General features: G+C 30.6%; 1 protein-coding gene across 1 annotated transcript; it reads left to right on the top strand.

Moving 5' to 3' along the window:
* Positions 1-759: 759 nt before the first annotated feature.
* LOC108563953 (collagen type IV alpha-3-binding protein-like) lies at positions 760-11729 on the top strand (the record flags this gene model as incomplete). Its single annotated transcript, XM_017922800.1, is given in 4 exon segments — positions 760-1475; positions 7375-7491; positions 10648-10912; positions 11500-11729. Coding segments are annotated over 4 exon segments (825 nt in total), but the record flags the coding sequence as incomplete, so codon positions are not given.
* Positions 11730-13340: the final 1611 nt, after the last annotated feature.

Here is a 13340-nt window from a genome sequence, read left to right as displayed (position 1 = left end):
TTTATTAACAAGAACGACTGCATTATTTCAATAAATTAATGCATAGATAAATACACAAAAGAATATACAAATAATGCAACGATGTGTTATTTGAGTTGCATATAGTAACTGATTAATTTGAAAATTACATTTGAATAATATCGTAATGGTTAGTTTATTAATCTATTATTTGAAATATTATCAATCATTTAAGCTAACGTTCTTAAACCTTTTTACAAAAATATGAGAAATATCTTTCAGATCTTTGGATCTTTGGTCAATGTAGATAGTATTTAATAAATAATTTCATGTTACGGACCACAAGTTGAAGAATACTGCTCTAAGGTGAATTGATAAATTGTAAATACATCATACAGATAGATTATGTAATTGGTTGATAATATGTTTAAATGTCATATTTATTTATTCAAACAATCATACTATATCATTTTTCGTTTGTATTTAGTCCATTTAGACAATAATCTAGATAGAATTTACGACAATTTAATTTGCGTGAAATCTATTAGTTTTGCTAATAACCTCTACCAATAGTTCCATAAAACCAATTGGCATAATACAAACATTTAAACCTAATGATCTGAGAAAATTAATTGGTATTGGACAATAATGAAACTAAAAATGTTAATAAAATGGAATGACATATAAATAATCTTATTATTAGCCTGCGAAATAGATCAGGTACAATTTGTGTCGGTTATTATAAAATTTTGAATATGTTCGTCGTATCATATAGGCAAGAGTGTATGCACGGTTGCTATAGATGCGAGCGGTAGATGGTGCTTGAAATGGGACCATCTGATGTTTGTGTTTGAGTGCGATAGAAACAGAATGCAATGTGTTTAAAAGGCTGGGCACATATGCATCGTTCGAGTGAACCGTAAATCAGCAGTGATTTGTGATTGATGTTATTGAAGGGTGGCGCACATTGTTAATTATAGATCGGCGACAATACGGCAACGATAATGACCTGAGGTATGAGACATATCGTAGAGTCCAGAGTGTCGAGTGTACGAGAGATAGAGGGAAAGAGAGAGAGAGAATTGCGCGTCAAACCGAATACATATACGATACGAGGACAGTAGTCACAGGAGAGCCCATCATTTTTGTATTCGTAGTCGGCGAGGAGAAGGAGACAGACAGAGAGAACTGTGGTGTTGTCGAAGAAAACTCCGTGCGTAAGGGAGTGAGTACAGTCCTGTCGTGCCGCATCAACTCTAGCAACACTCCAACGAGTGTTGTGATATCGGGCGTACTGCTTGGAAATGGCGGACGAGCACAGCAGCGATGATTCCTCAGACATCGAGAACAATCCCAGTGAGCTGCAGGGTGTACTGAGCAAGTGGACGAACTACATACACGGTTGGCAAGAAAGGTACATCGTCCTGAAAAACGGCACCCTCTCATACTACAAGAGTGAACAGGAGAGCGGTTACGGGTGCCGGGGGGCCCTCACGCTCGCCAAAGCCACCATCAAAGTAACTAGTAATTATATTATCAATAAGGCCACACCACGTTTCCATTCCATCCACTTAATTGCCTCACATTATCTGCTTGTTGTTGTTTTTTTTCGTCATATACGTATCACCATTGTAGCCGTTATCGAGACTCCAACGAATGTACCTTGTGTTTTTTTTTACCTCGAATGTTGTCACTGCATTTCCATGTATGGAACAATTGATGTTTTGATATCCTCAACCCAGAACTGTCAAATGCAACGCATCGGATCCAATTGATACTCTCTGCACCAATTAACGAAACCCAATTCACATTTAGCCCTTAATTGAGTTCTCTCTCCATCCTAATTGAATCCCATTTAATTACTGCCTTCCGAGATTATTATTTCAATTACGACATCCAGATCTGTCGAACAAGATACTTTAACGACCTGCCAATGTAAATAATCTTTTTGCAGTGTAATTATTGTCGAGCCTTTGAACAACCTGAAACTGGTTACAAAACAATAATAACAATCTTCCGTATTTATATCCATAATGAACATCATAGTTTAAACATAAATTAGTTTACATTTTATCTGTTAACAGTTGAAACAGATGTTTAAAGATCCATTCGTATTTAAAATGTACAATGAAACAAGTACATTTTTATGTACTTATTAATATATTACTATATATTTCATCGTTATGTACTTTAGACCTTTTATCTGGAGCATTATCAAAAAAAATACATCTTCAATTTATACACGAACGTTTTAAACATTAATTCTACGATAATATCTAGATGACAGTTGAAAGTAGCAGTAAGAATGATGGGAATATCGAGACGTAATAATTAATCCTATTGTCAACTGTCAATTAATAATCCTGTTTTCTTCAAACTTCTGTTTGCTTATTAGTTAAATTTAATTTAGTTAATATAATATTAATAAATACCTCTCATCACTGCTATATACGATTAATAATAGAAAATTGATAAAAATTTAATAAAAAGAAGTCTTATAGTGTAAGTCTTATATTATACTTGAATATTCTAATTAGATGACATTTAAAACAGTGATTCTCAAAAAATATTTGGGAGGTCGCAGAAAAATTTATGACAGAACATCCAGGATGTTTTTCTACACATACCCATTCTTCGGGGTTGCAGTATTTGTTTTAAGTGCATTTGGGGTCGCGGCCCAAAAAGTTTGAGAAACACTGATTTAGAATACATTATGTAGTGTACTTTCATAGGACCCAACAATCTCGAACTCACCTAAACTAAATTAAGAAAGTAATAGCTTTATACTGGTGTCTTGTAATATGATACGTAAATTGTTTGATGTTTGTATTAACGCTAAAAATATAGTTTTTGTTTTGTTCGTCCAAAATAGGTTGATGACCTAAATATCATTATAACTAATATTTTAATGTTTATATTAACTATAAAAATATAGTTATTTTCGTCTGTTATGGCTAAATCAATTTCATTTAGTATTAATACAAATACAACGGTTGTCATGGTAAAGAAAATTCGGTTGACGACCTTAATGTCATTTGCGTAAATCAATTGTATTTCGTGCGACCGAAAAAAAATATCGGTTCCACGAAAATAGCGTGATAATTCGGTCTTTCGTAATTGCAGTGTACGTGAAAATAAAAGTACAATATTGTTCCATATAGATTATTCAGTTCGAATGACTTTTTTATATGCCACGTTATTGAGGTGGAATTGTTTTGTTACTTTCTTCATAAAAAACTAATCAGCTACAAATGAAATAATACAAAAATAGTTATTACTTCATATAAGTCTTATTGTTTCTCAGTATAATTTTTTAATTGATTTTATAAAATTTTATATATATATAGAAAACAGAATTGCAATTACTTTCATATCTTGGTACTAAATTCATTAATAAATTACATACGAGATAAAAAATATGATTCATATGCAATTATCAATTTTTCATAACGTTGTATAATTAAAAAACATATATTAATATCATAGTATTAAGTGCATGCAAACTTTACATTGTAAAATTTTACGTGAAGCAGAATAATAATAAAAAGTTCCAGCTATTATTTTGAAATTTTATTGGTATTATAGAACTTTCTTCAATGCTGTTTTTATGTTCACGTTGATGTTAATCATTTGCATTGATGTCTGAACGCAATTTTTTGCTTTCTTCGAATCACTTTATAAATCAATTATTACATTGTTGAAAAGAAAAACAACAACCATAGTTTCTTATACTTATTCATTGAAACGACAAAAAGCTTTTTATATGATTACTTGGAAGAGTCCTAGTTTCGTACACATTTGTTCAAATTAATTTCGTTTTCGTGTGCACAAATGTTGATTGGTAACACGAAGGTTGCGTGTTCATTATTTATTTAACAATGAATGCATAACGAGCAAAAACACATTTACTAAACACAAATTTTGTTAAACTTTTTAGAAATATTCATGCCAATTTCTAGTATTTCAATATTATGATCGGAAAATTCCCATACGATAAATGTTTAACTTTTTTTTTTTCCTATGAATATTTTAAACGAAACTCATTAGTTCTGTTACTGTACGTGATTCTTATTAACAATTCACTATTGAATGTTAAAACATAAATAATCTTGGTAATCATAATACTCGGAATTACACCACATAAACAAGTTATAATGTAAAAGCTGTCTTTACAGTGAAAACTATATATACATTGTTGTACGTTATGAAAAACGTTTAAAAAAAGTTTATTGGTTGGTTACGACGCAATTTAAAGATATTTGAGATGGAATGGAAGAGCATATTGTGGAAAATTGCAACCGCTGCAAAATAATATATTTTCCTTTTTTAAAATGTCAACGTGCAGGGATTCGCATTATGTCAGATAGTACAAGAACGTAACGACCTCCTCATGCGAACGGAAATGGTAATGGTATCCATTAGGAAATTATTTAATGCATATGGGAAAGAAGGGGGAAAAATCTTTTATTATGTTCATGTAAGTGGAATTTGCTGCAACCATTACCATTTTCTAATGTAATTCTCAATAATAAGCAATAACGCACATCATCATTGATAATCAGATAAATTGTTCATAATAATATACCCAGGTCTTGTTTATATGAAACTGAAAATAAATAGCGATTAGTTATTTTATCTTTTTTATCTTCGTTATATGGATCTATAGCTAATGCAATCAATTTAATTATAAACATAGTCGTTAATTTTTATCAAATAGTTTTTAATCGTGTTTATTATACACAATATTAAACTAAACTGATATTGGTTTTTGGTGATCAAACTACAAAGACGTAATTTTGCAATTCCTTCCGAACATCATTTTTTTTAGTTAAAATTTCAACTATTAAATTTTGATTAAATAACTATTTGGATTATTTACTATTTTAATTATACATCGACGTAAATTGAGCCGTCCTAAGTTGAGGTATTATTGTAAGAATAACATTTTAATAAACCGATGAAAATAAAAAAAAACTATATACAGAAGTAGTATTACACAAATGCCAATGTTTGGATACAATTTAAGTACAGTGAGAGATTGATTGCGAAGAAATCGAACAACAAACCTTTAAACTAGTGATTCTCAAAGTTGGATCGAAATATTTGGATGTTTTTCTACACAGTCTTTGGGGAGTTGTTTAAGTGGAAAACGAGTCTCTTACTCTTTAGATGCTAATACTGATATGTAGCTTAAGCAACGTCTTAAATCTATGATAAGTTAATGTACAATTCGGATAACGAACATTGTCTTCAAACAGAATATGTTCGTTAACCGAAAACCCACTGTATTTCAAAAATATATAAAATAATGTTATTATACGAATGTTTCTGAGCACTCGCAGCAAACCTTTGTGGAAGCGCACTCTCGACCTCTTTTTCACTTTATTATGTTGATTTTATTTTCCTACCTCGCTGTTCCTCAAAGGTCGTGATGCTCGTTACAAACAGCGCGTTTAACCGGAAAAATTCTGAAACAGGATTTTTTTTTGAACTACAGAATCTCCAATTTTATTACATTCTTTTGCCGCGCATATATTTAATGTGTTTATTCGTTCCGCTTATCCAAATAACAACTTGCAGACAGATTTTTAAAAATAAGAAAACTCTAAGATCACATTTAACGGATAATCATGACGTTTTGGCTAGACTATACAGATAAGTCTGTTTGTTGAGCAAATTCTAAATATAGAAATGTAAAAAAATCCTATCAATTATGAAATAATCATAAGTCAATGTTATTCAATTCTTTAGAAATTACACATAATGTTTATAGCAACTTTATAAGGGTGATTCACAACTCGTTCAAATGTAATACGAGCTGGTAATGTGTAATACAACAATTTTATAATTTTAATAATAACAGCAACGTTTATTGCAACAACCATAAAATTTTGAAAAAAGATACAATTAGAAAATTATGAAAAAAAACACATGAATTATTGTAATTTTATATATTTTTTAATTATATATTGTTATAGTACAAGTTGATGTGGGATTTAATCAATTTAAGTGAAACAGAGATAAAATGTAGGCTCATCGCGTGTGCACAGAATAGCCTTTCCTCTTTGTATAAAAAAGGCAATAAACTGGGTCTCATATAACATGTAGGACACGCAAAAACTATAGAAATCAATAATTAAAAGAATCACATCGCATAACTAGAATATTGAATTATATATTTGATATTTCAATTCAATTTTAAAGATTGATCCTTACTGTTAAAAGTTATGTAGAACAGGTACTTTTTACTGTATTTTTTTAATGTAGTGATATATTTTTAACCGAGGACTATTAACCCTGACCTAAATATATTTGCTTTTTTTTAGTTTAGAGATTTACTGCTTGCATGTATAATTGTGCTCATTCGTAAGAGCCAAAATATTTGCTAAAAACTAAAAGTGGTTCGATATTTTAATCCAATGGAAATTAACAACATAATTATAATGCGATTTTGAGGTCGTCCTTGAAATTAGATTCGATTTATGCAAGCCATTGATAATTGTTTTATAATTAAGCAATTGTTTACGCGTTATGCAAACGAATCTATCTCTCTCAAATAATCGATGCATCCTGCATCACTCACAAATAATCGATGTATCCTGAATGCGCGAATTCGTTTATGTATACAGGAATCGGGAGTATTCTTCAAATGTCCAATTGATGTCTGCGTTTTCGGTACACAAGAGCGTTCATTAATAATGGAATAGCCTGCACGAATGAATGGTTGTTTCATTCGTTCAAGCCGGAAACGAACCGACATAATGGACAGCCCTAGTATCTGTAAAGAAGAATACGTATATATATCTAATCGCGCAGTCCAGATGTTTTTTTTTCCTCTCTCCATTTTTCATAACCGATAAAAGCTTTTATTCACTGAAAAATATAAAGTTATGTAACGGATTTCATGGCTTTTTTTTATTATCCAGACGTGGCAGCCTTTCAACTAATCCAATCAATAAGGCATATTTTATTTACGACAGCCCCTACATTACTAATTATTTGTTTTTGAACTGAAACCCGTAATGTATTGTGACCAAGCAAGTATAAGTTTATGCGATAATAATGCGGGTTGCGAGAATAATAAATGTTAGTTTTCTTTTCGCTTTGAATCGATAATTTTCCTTTTTTTTAATGCAAATAGATTGTTTTTCTTTATCCGTGGTTACCCATAATTCCCATCATCGATCATATGCTGAGTAATCTGTTAATATCTAATGTAAATATCTCTTTTAACATATTTCCTTTTGCTGTTTGATCAACGCATTCCTTTCCTTGGATTCATTTTAAAATGTGAGTTGCTTTTGTTCTTTCTTTCCTCCTGTTGCAGCCTTATATTATTGAATGAAGATCACACTTAGATTAAGTATACGTGTGGGTGCTAAAAAGGTCGTTTTGTCTCAGTGTTTAATTTTGTAGCCTCATGAATTCGACGAGTGCCGTTTCGATGTTTCCGTCAATGACTGCGTGTGGTACCTCAGGGCGGAGACTGTGGACAGCAAACAGCACTGGGTTGAAGCGCTCGAATCCTACAAGGTAAGCAATAAAATCACTTATTTTATTAATTAATTGTAATTGTCCTATTACCCGGAATGCTGTTGCATATGCAGAAGTTAAGAGAAACGGGCGCCAGGTCTGGTGATGTCATTGTGGCGCTTACCTGCTCGATTATATACTTATATACATTATTAATCTCAGTTAACTGGGTTACAACTTTCGACTGCATGATTTAAATTTAATATAAAATACACTTGGTTCTCTTTTTATGCGGTGATACGTTCCACAGGAAAACGCATAAAAATAAATCGCACAAAAAAGGACTAGACACACGTATAAAAATAAAGGATACGTTCCATAATTTTATAAAACCACATAAAACTAAATCAATGAGTTACAATATACCGAAAATCGCATAAAAAAGGGTTTATTAAATTTCAGAAAAATAATTACTCTTACTATATTCTTTCTGAAATGTTTATTCATAATTTTATAAAAACGTTAACAATCATAGACAAGTTTATTAAATTTCAGAAAAATATAATCTTAACATATTCCTTCTAAATTTATACGGAAAAAAAAATTACAAAAAAAAAATACAGAATTTTTTTATGAAAGTGATTAAACTTTGTGATTGCTTTGCTATTTTTTTTTGTACAATTTCTGATATCCATAAATGCAATTCTTAAGCTCGCATTGAAACTTGAATGCTCGTTCAGAATTATCATCTTTTTCGATGAAATGGTTTTCCAATTTGTGTCAAAATGGCCTAAAATAGTTATTTAAAAAAATGCTTCTTGAAATAAAAACCGCATAAAAAGAGGACCGAGTGTATAAGTAAATTCTATTTTCAATGCAGTAAGACTTTGGTCCATAGATCATGTTTAAAATATCTATTATGTAAGATCATCAATTAAATGATTGAAGCAGTTGTAAAAATTACATGAAAATATATTTTTTTAGATATCTATAGGAGTGGTTCATGCTTAAGTCGATTCATACAATGATAATTGGTTAATGAACAATTTGTTTCATCGTCTTGAACGAATTAAGTTCGTTAACCCACTGTATTATCAAATTATTTGTAACATTGCCGTTTGCATAAATAATACTAATAAATAATCAGCGTTTAAAGGTACCCACATATGGTTTATGTATTACATAATTCTGCATGTTTGATTACAATTTGCGCAACAAGTTCAGTTTGATTGGATATGTTTATATATTTCAACTAGTCTTTTAATATTTATAAATTTCTTGCAGTTTTAATAAATTACAAATTTTCCCATTTTTAGTTTCTATTTTCTAAAGTTTATTTTATTCATCTTATCAATTCAATAGAAATAGAAGTTACAAACATGAATATTACATTTTTAGTATGTCATTATTACAAACAATTACTGTTGTATTTTAAATCTAAATTAAGATAAGTAAACTGCTGTAAAAGTTGAAAATGTTTATATTGAAGGTAATTACTCAAATTTTATGGACATTTCAAAGTTGTATATATGAAAAATGTATTTAAACTGTACTGAATTGAGTTATAATCATCGAACTTGTAAACATTTTATAATTTACTGAACAGTGGAATTCTGTATGTCTGAGTATAATAAAATTGAAGTTAATAATAATAATTTTAATGGATTTGATTTAATTATATAATATATTTAATATTTATAATAATTACTTACGTGGTGCAAATATTAGCATTTATCAAGTATAATAACTAAATATTTATTAGTTTGAAAGGTACAAAAAATATTAACGATTGCTTTGTTAATGGATCTTCCTCATATCTGAATTCGATCTACATTTGCATTACATCCGAAATACATTCGACCTCGAACGTGGAGAATAATGGGAAACACCTTGAACGTCTAATACGTTGCATAATCATTCTGATTTTCTCAAGTGATCCTGTTTATTTCTTTTCGCCGCTTCTCATTACTCATTTGTTTAATAATACACGAGCATTCCTTCAACAGGCTTCTAGAGCCAATGTTTCTGCCGCTCTACGGAGCGTCGTGATTCACAGTTCTCCATCAATCAATCAATCATTGATGATCGTTTGTGGAATCACATGGAAGTTCATACTGCATGTTTCAAGCCATTCGACTAGCAATAATAATAAAACGCATATATCGCATGGTCGAGCAGGAGGCGAATCTACTTTTCCGTTCGTAAATAATAAAATAAACTGAAAACCTATTTGCCGCTATTGCTGAGCGGCCCAAGGACTCGCAAATAAAAAAATAATATCCTCATCAATTAAACCGCGACCTTCAGCACGAACCACACACACGTACATATATCTAAAAAATAATAATATTAATTGAAATCGCACAATCAGGGGCAATTGATGTCACCTCACATGCTGCATCATAACACGACCGAATGCGTTGTTTCTTGCGATTAAAGTGGACATTTTCTAATTGTCCTTAGCACGTGTTGATCTTGATACATGTCAAAATTGTTATTGTTAAATCACTTGAGAAACCAATTGTATAGATATCAAAGAATTAGATTTAGTTTAATGTTTTTAGACTTGGCACAAATCTTTAACTTCAAAATTTACTTAAACTTACAAGGACTTTTAGTTCTAGAATATTCTTAAATTTACAATTGTTTTCATGATTCTCCTCATTTTGCCATATTTGCATTAATTAGATGCACTTTAGTGTGAAGTTACTTAATCTCAAGGTTAACCAGAAAACATTGTTATTGTTGTTATTTTTTCTTTATTTATGGTTTATTTAATTCTGAGAATTGGCTTTTAGTAATAATCATTAATACATATATGTAAAAATCATAAATATGTTTCAATAACGATTGCAATACACGTTCTAGCATAACTATTTAAAATTCGTTCTACCATAATATAATCTGAGTATTAAAATTATATAAGTTTTACCAAAATTTATAAGAATTCTATTTGTTATGGTTCTACAAATTTTATTATATAAGAAAATCTCTTTAATATTATTTAAGTCTAGTGACTAGTCTCTTGGTTTTTGAGATAATTTTAAGATTTCTTTTATCGCTTATGAAGAATGTATATATTTACAAACGCTATATTTAGGAGAAATAGCAATGAAACTGCAACTACATTCGAAATTCAAGTGTACGATAGTTCGTACGTATCCCGCATTTTTCTGGAACATCTGTCCAATAACACATATTGTATTTTGTTTCTAGGCCGAGTCTGGATATGGGTCGGAAAACAGCTTGAAACGACATGGATCGTCCATGAGCTTGCAGTCAAATACGTTCAGCACGACATCGAGTACGAGCTTCAAACGGACGGGTCGTAATTTGCAGGAAAAGCTGGCCGAGCTTCAGACCTTCAAGGATATCCTCTGCAGGCAGATCGACACCCTCCAGAGCTACTTTGATATGTGCGCAGAGAATGAGGACTCGCGAAACGCATTGCAGATCAACGGAATCGTGAACGGGAACAAAAGTAAGTTCATATCATATGCGATACTCTTGAATCTAAATGGATGAGGATAGTGGAAGAAGTAATGCTTCGAATGCAATTGCGCATTTCAATCGAGAGGAACGATGGATCGTTATCCATCTGCATTTAATTTAGAAACTAGTTACGAAAACGTGCTCGAAATGGTAAAACCTTAGACACGACTGCATGGTATTTATTACTGCCAAGGATTCTTCGTTTAATTGTAAACGTTCTTTACATATCATTCCTATTTCAACTAATGTTACTATTAAAATCTATTATATTTATTTATTAATGGTTGACGTTCTTTACATATAAGTTAAGCAACGCAGATACCTGAATAGGTGACAATATAGATCATTAACATCACACACAATTCAGGAAAGACTGCGTCTTATTACGAGAATAACTTTACAATAAATTTAGATACTAGTGAAACTTATTTAATAGACAAAAGCATTTGATGATCAATTGTTATTGTAGATAATGTTCATATGGTTGCCTATACTGATGTTAAGTCACAACAACAATAATAGTATACATTTACTTTATATAACATATTTATAATACATCTTATATTTTCTTCGTAGGTAACTTGCCAATTGATTTCAAAGGTGAAGCCATCACTTTCAGGACAACAACGGCTGCAGTTTTGGACACTGTAGCTCATTGCGTGGATTTGGTGCAACAGCGAGAAGATTCTTGGTTGAAGAGGACTGAAAGGGAGTCGGAGAGACGAAGGCGAAGCGAAAAAATTGCCAGGAATTACTATGATCAGCTGAACAATGTACATAATATACACCAAGGTCCAGATTTGGAGGTGAGTCTTCCCATTGTATGTTATATTTTTTTATTTTCAAATATTGATTCCTTCCTTCACATAAGTCGACTCTGATACAAAATATAAAGATATAATCCTGCTTTAGTATAGCAAAATGTATATAGCTTGACGATATTTGATCTACGGATATTTTTACGTGGCGTGTCGAAGGTCTAGGAAGCAATAAATATTAACGAGTTCACTAATGGTCAGATGAGATGATAAGATGCGATCGTGAAATTGCGGTTCCCTATTTTTATTTTCCTCTGTAAATATTATATTTCACGTCGCCACCGGAAAAAAATACATTCATATTTCAACAACACCATAAATTAACAGGAAGAGAGGACGCGCGTCACTGTGTCTGATGTTTATCGTTAATATACTACCGAACATTTCTTCTTACACTTTTTTTTCAGCGGCAAACAAACATACAGACTATTTCATTTTCTTCGTTTCCGCTCCGCAAGCTTCTGAAAGCTGCTGCAATAAATTTTTATTTCTATAATAACTGTTTTGTTTACTTTTCTACTTCTTTCTCTACATATATCATTCTAGCAAACAGAAATGTATTAACTAATGGCAGAAAACTATTTTTTCCATACTATGAATTTATTCCCGTTAAGTTTATTACGTCTACAGTGAAATTTTTATAACATAGGCATTGGTGAATCGTGAATAGTTACTATTGGTTATTTTTATGGAAATCATTTTTTTTATGAAAACTCTTCAATAGATCAAAAAATATATTTAATAGTCTTTTATTATTTATAAATCAAGTCTATTTTTCTCTTGCTTATATAATAAATTATATTTATCATTAAAATCGAAAAGTAACACTAATTAAATTTTATTAATGATCGAAAAACAATGACCCCACTTTATGCCTAAACTAACATCTGCTAATATTAATTATTCACCATTTCTTAAACCATGCTTCAATCAGATTGAACTCTTCTTGAAGTTGTTGTGATGCAATTACTGGATTTTATCCGATTCTAATATTGCAATATCGTCAGCAAATGTTGCCATTTTCGTGCAATCTATCGCTTGAACATCTGTTTTGTAGAAGCAATATAATCTATATGTCCCATGATAATACTGTGTGGAATGTCTAATAAATTTGACTCTGTTTATTTGAGAGTAGTTTATGCGAATTACAGATAAATTTTCTAATACGCTTGTATTAAATGATTAATAGAACTTAGATTATGATTAATTTTAATTACAAATAAGTATCATAAACAAGTTTACCAATAATACATTAATAATATTATCAATATTTTTCGATATAATAACATATATTTTTTTTTATAATTGTTATTTCTAAAGTAAATTACTACTGAATATATAAAATTCTGAGAGCAGAAATGAATAGATCGAATAAAATTCTTTTGGCATGTAATTTACGAAGAAGCAAGTGTGCAACATTCATTCAATTAGATCCTAAATGGCTGATGTAGGTCATCTAGTCTGATATAGTAACACTACTTAACTGTTTCAAACTTAATGCACACTAATTACGAAATGCACGTCAAGTCGACAACAAAAAATATATGTTCTATAATCAACTTTGAAGTTTATGACTTTGACATTGCAGTCTTTTTTATA

Source organism: Nicrophorus vespilloides, unplaced genomic scaffold (genome assembly GCF_001412225.1).
Source record: "Nicrophorus vespilloides isolate i.1.1-1 unplaced genomic scaffold, Nicve_v1.0, whole genome shotgun sequence".
Lineage (NCBI taxonomy): Eukaryota > Metazoa > Arthropoda > Insecta > Coleoptera > Silphidae > Nicrophorus > Nicrophorus vespilloides.
Note: the sequence above shows the minus strand (reverse complement) of the source record. Positions and strands in the feature narration are given on the sequence as shown.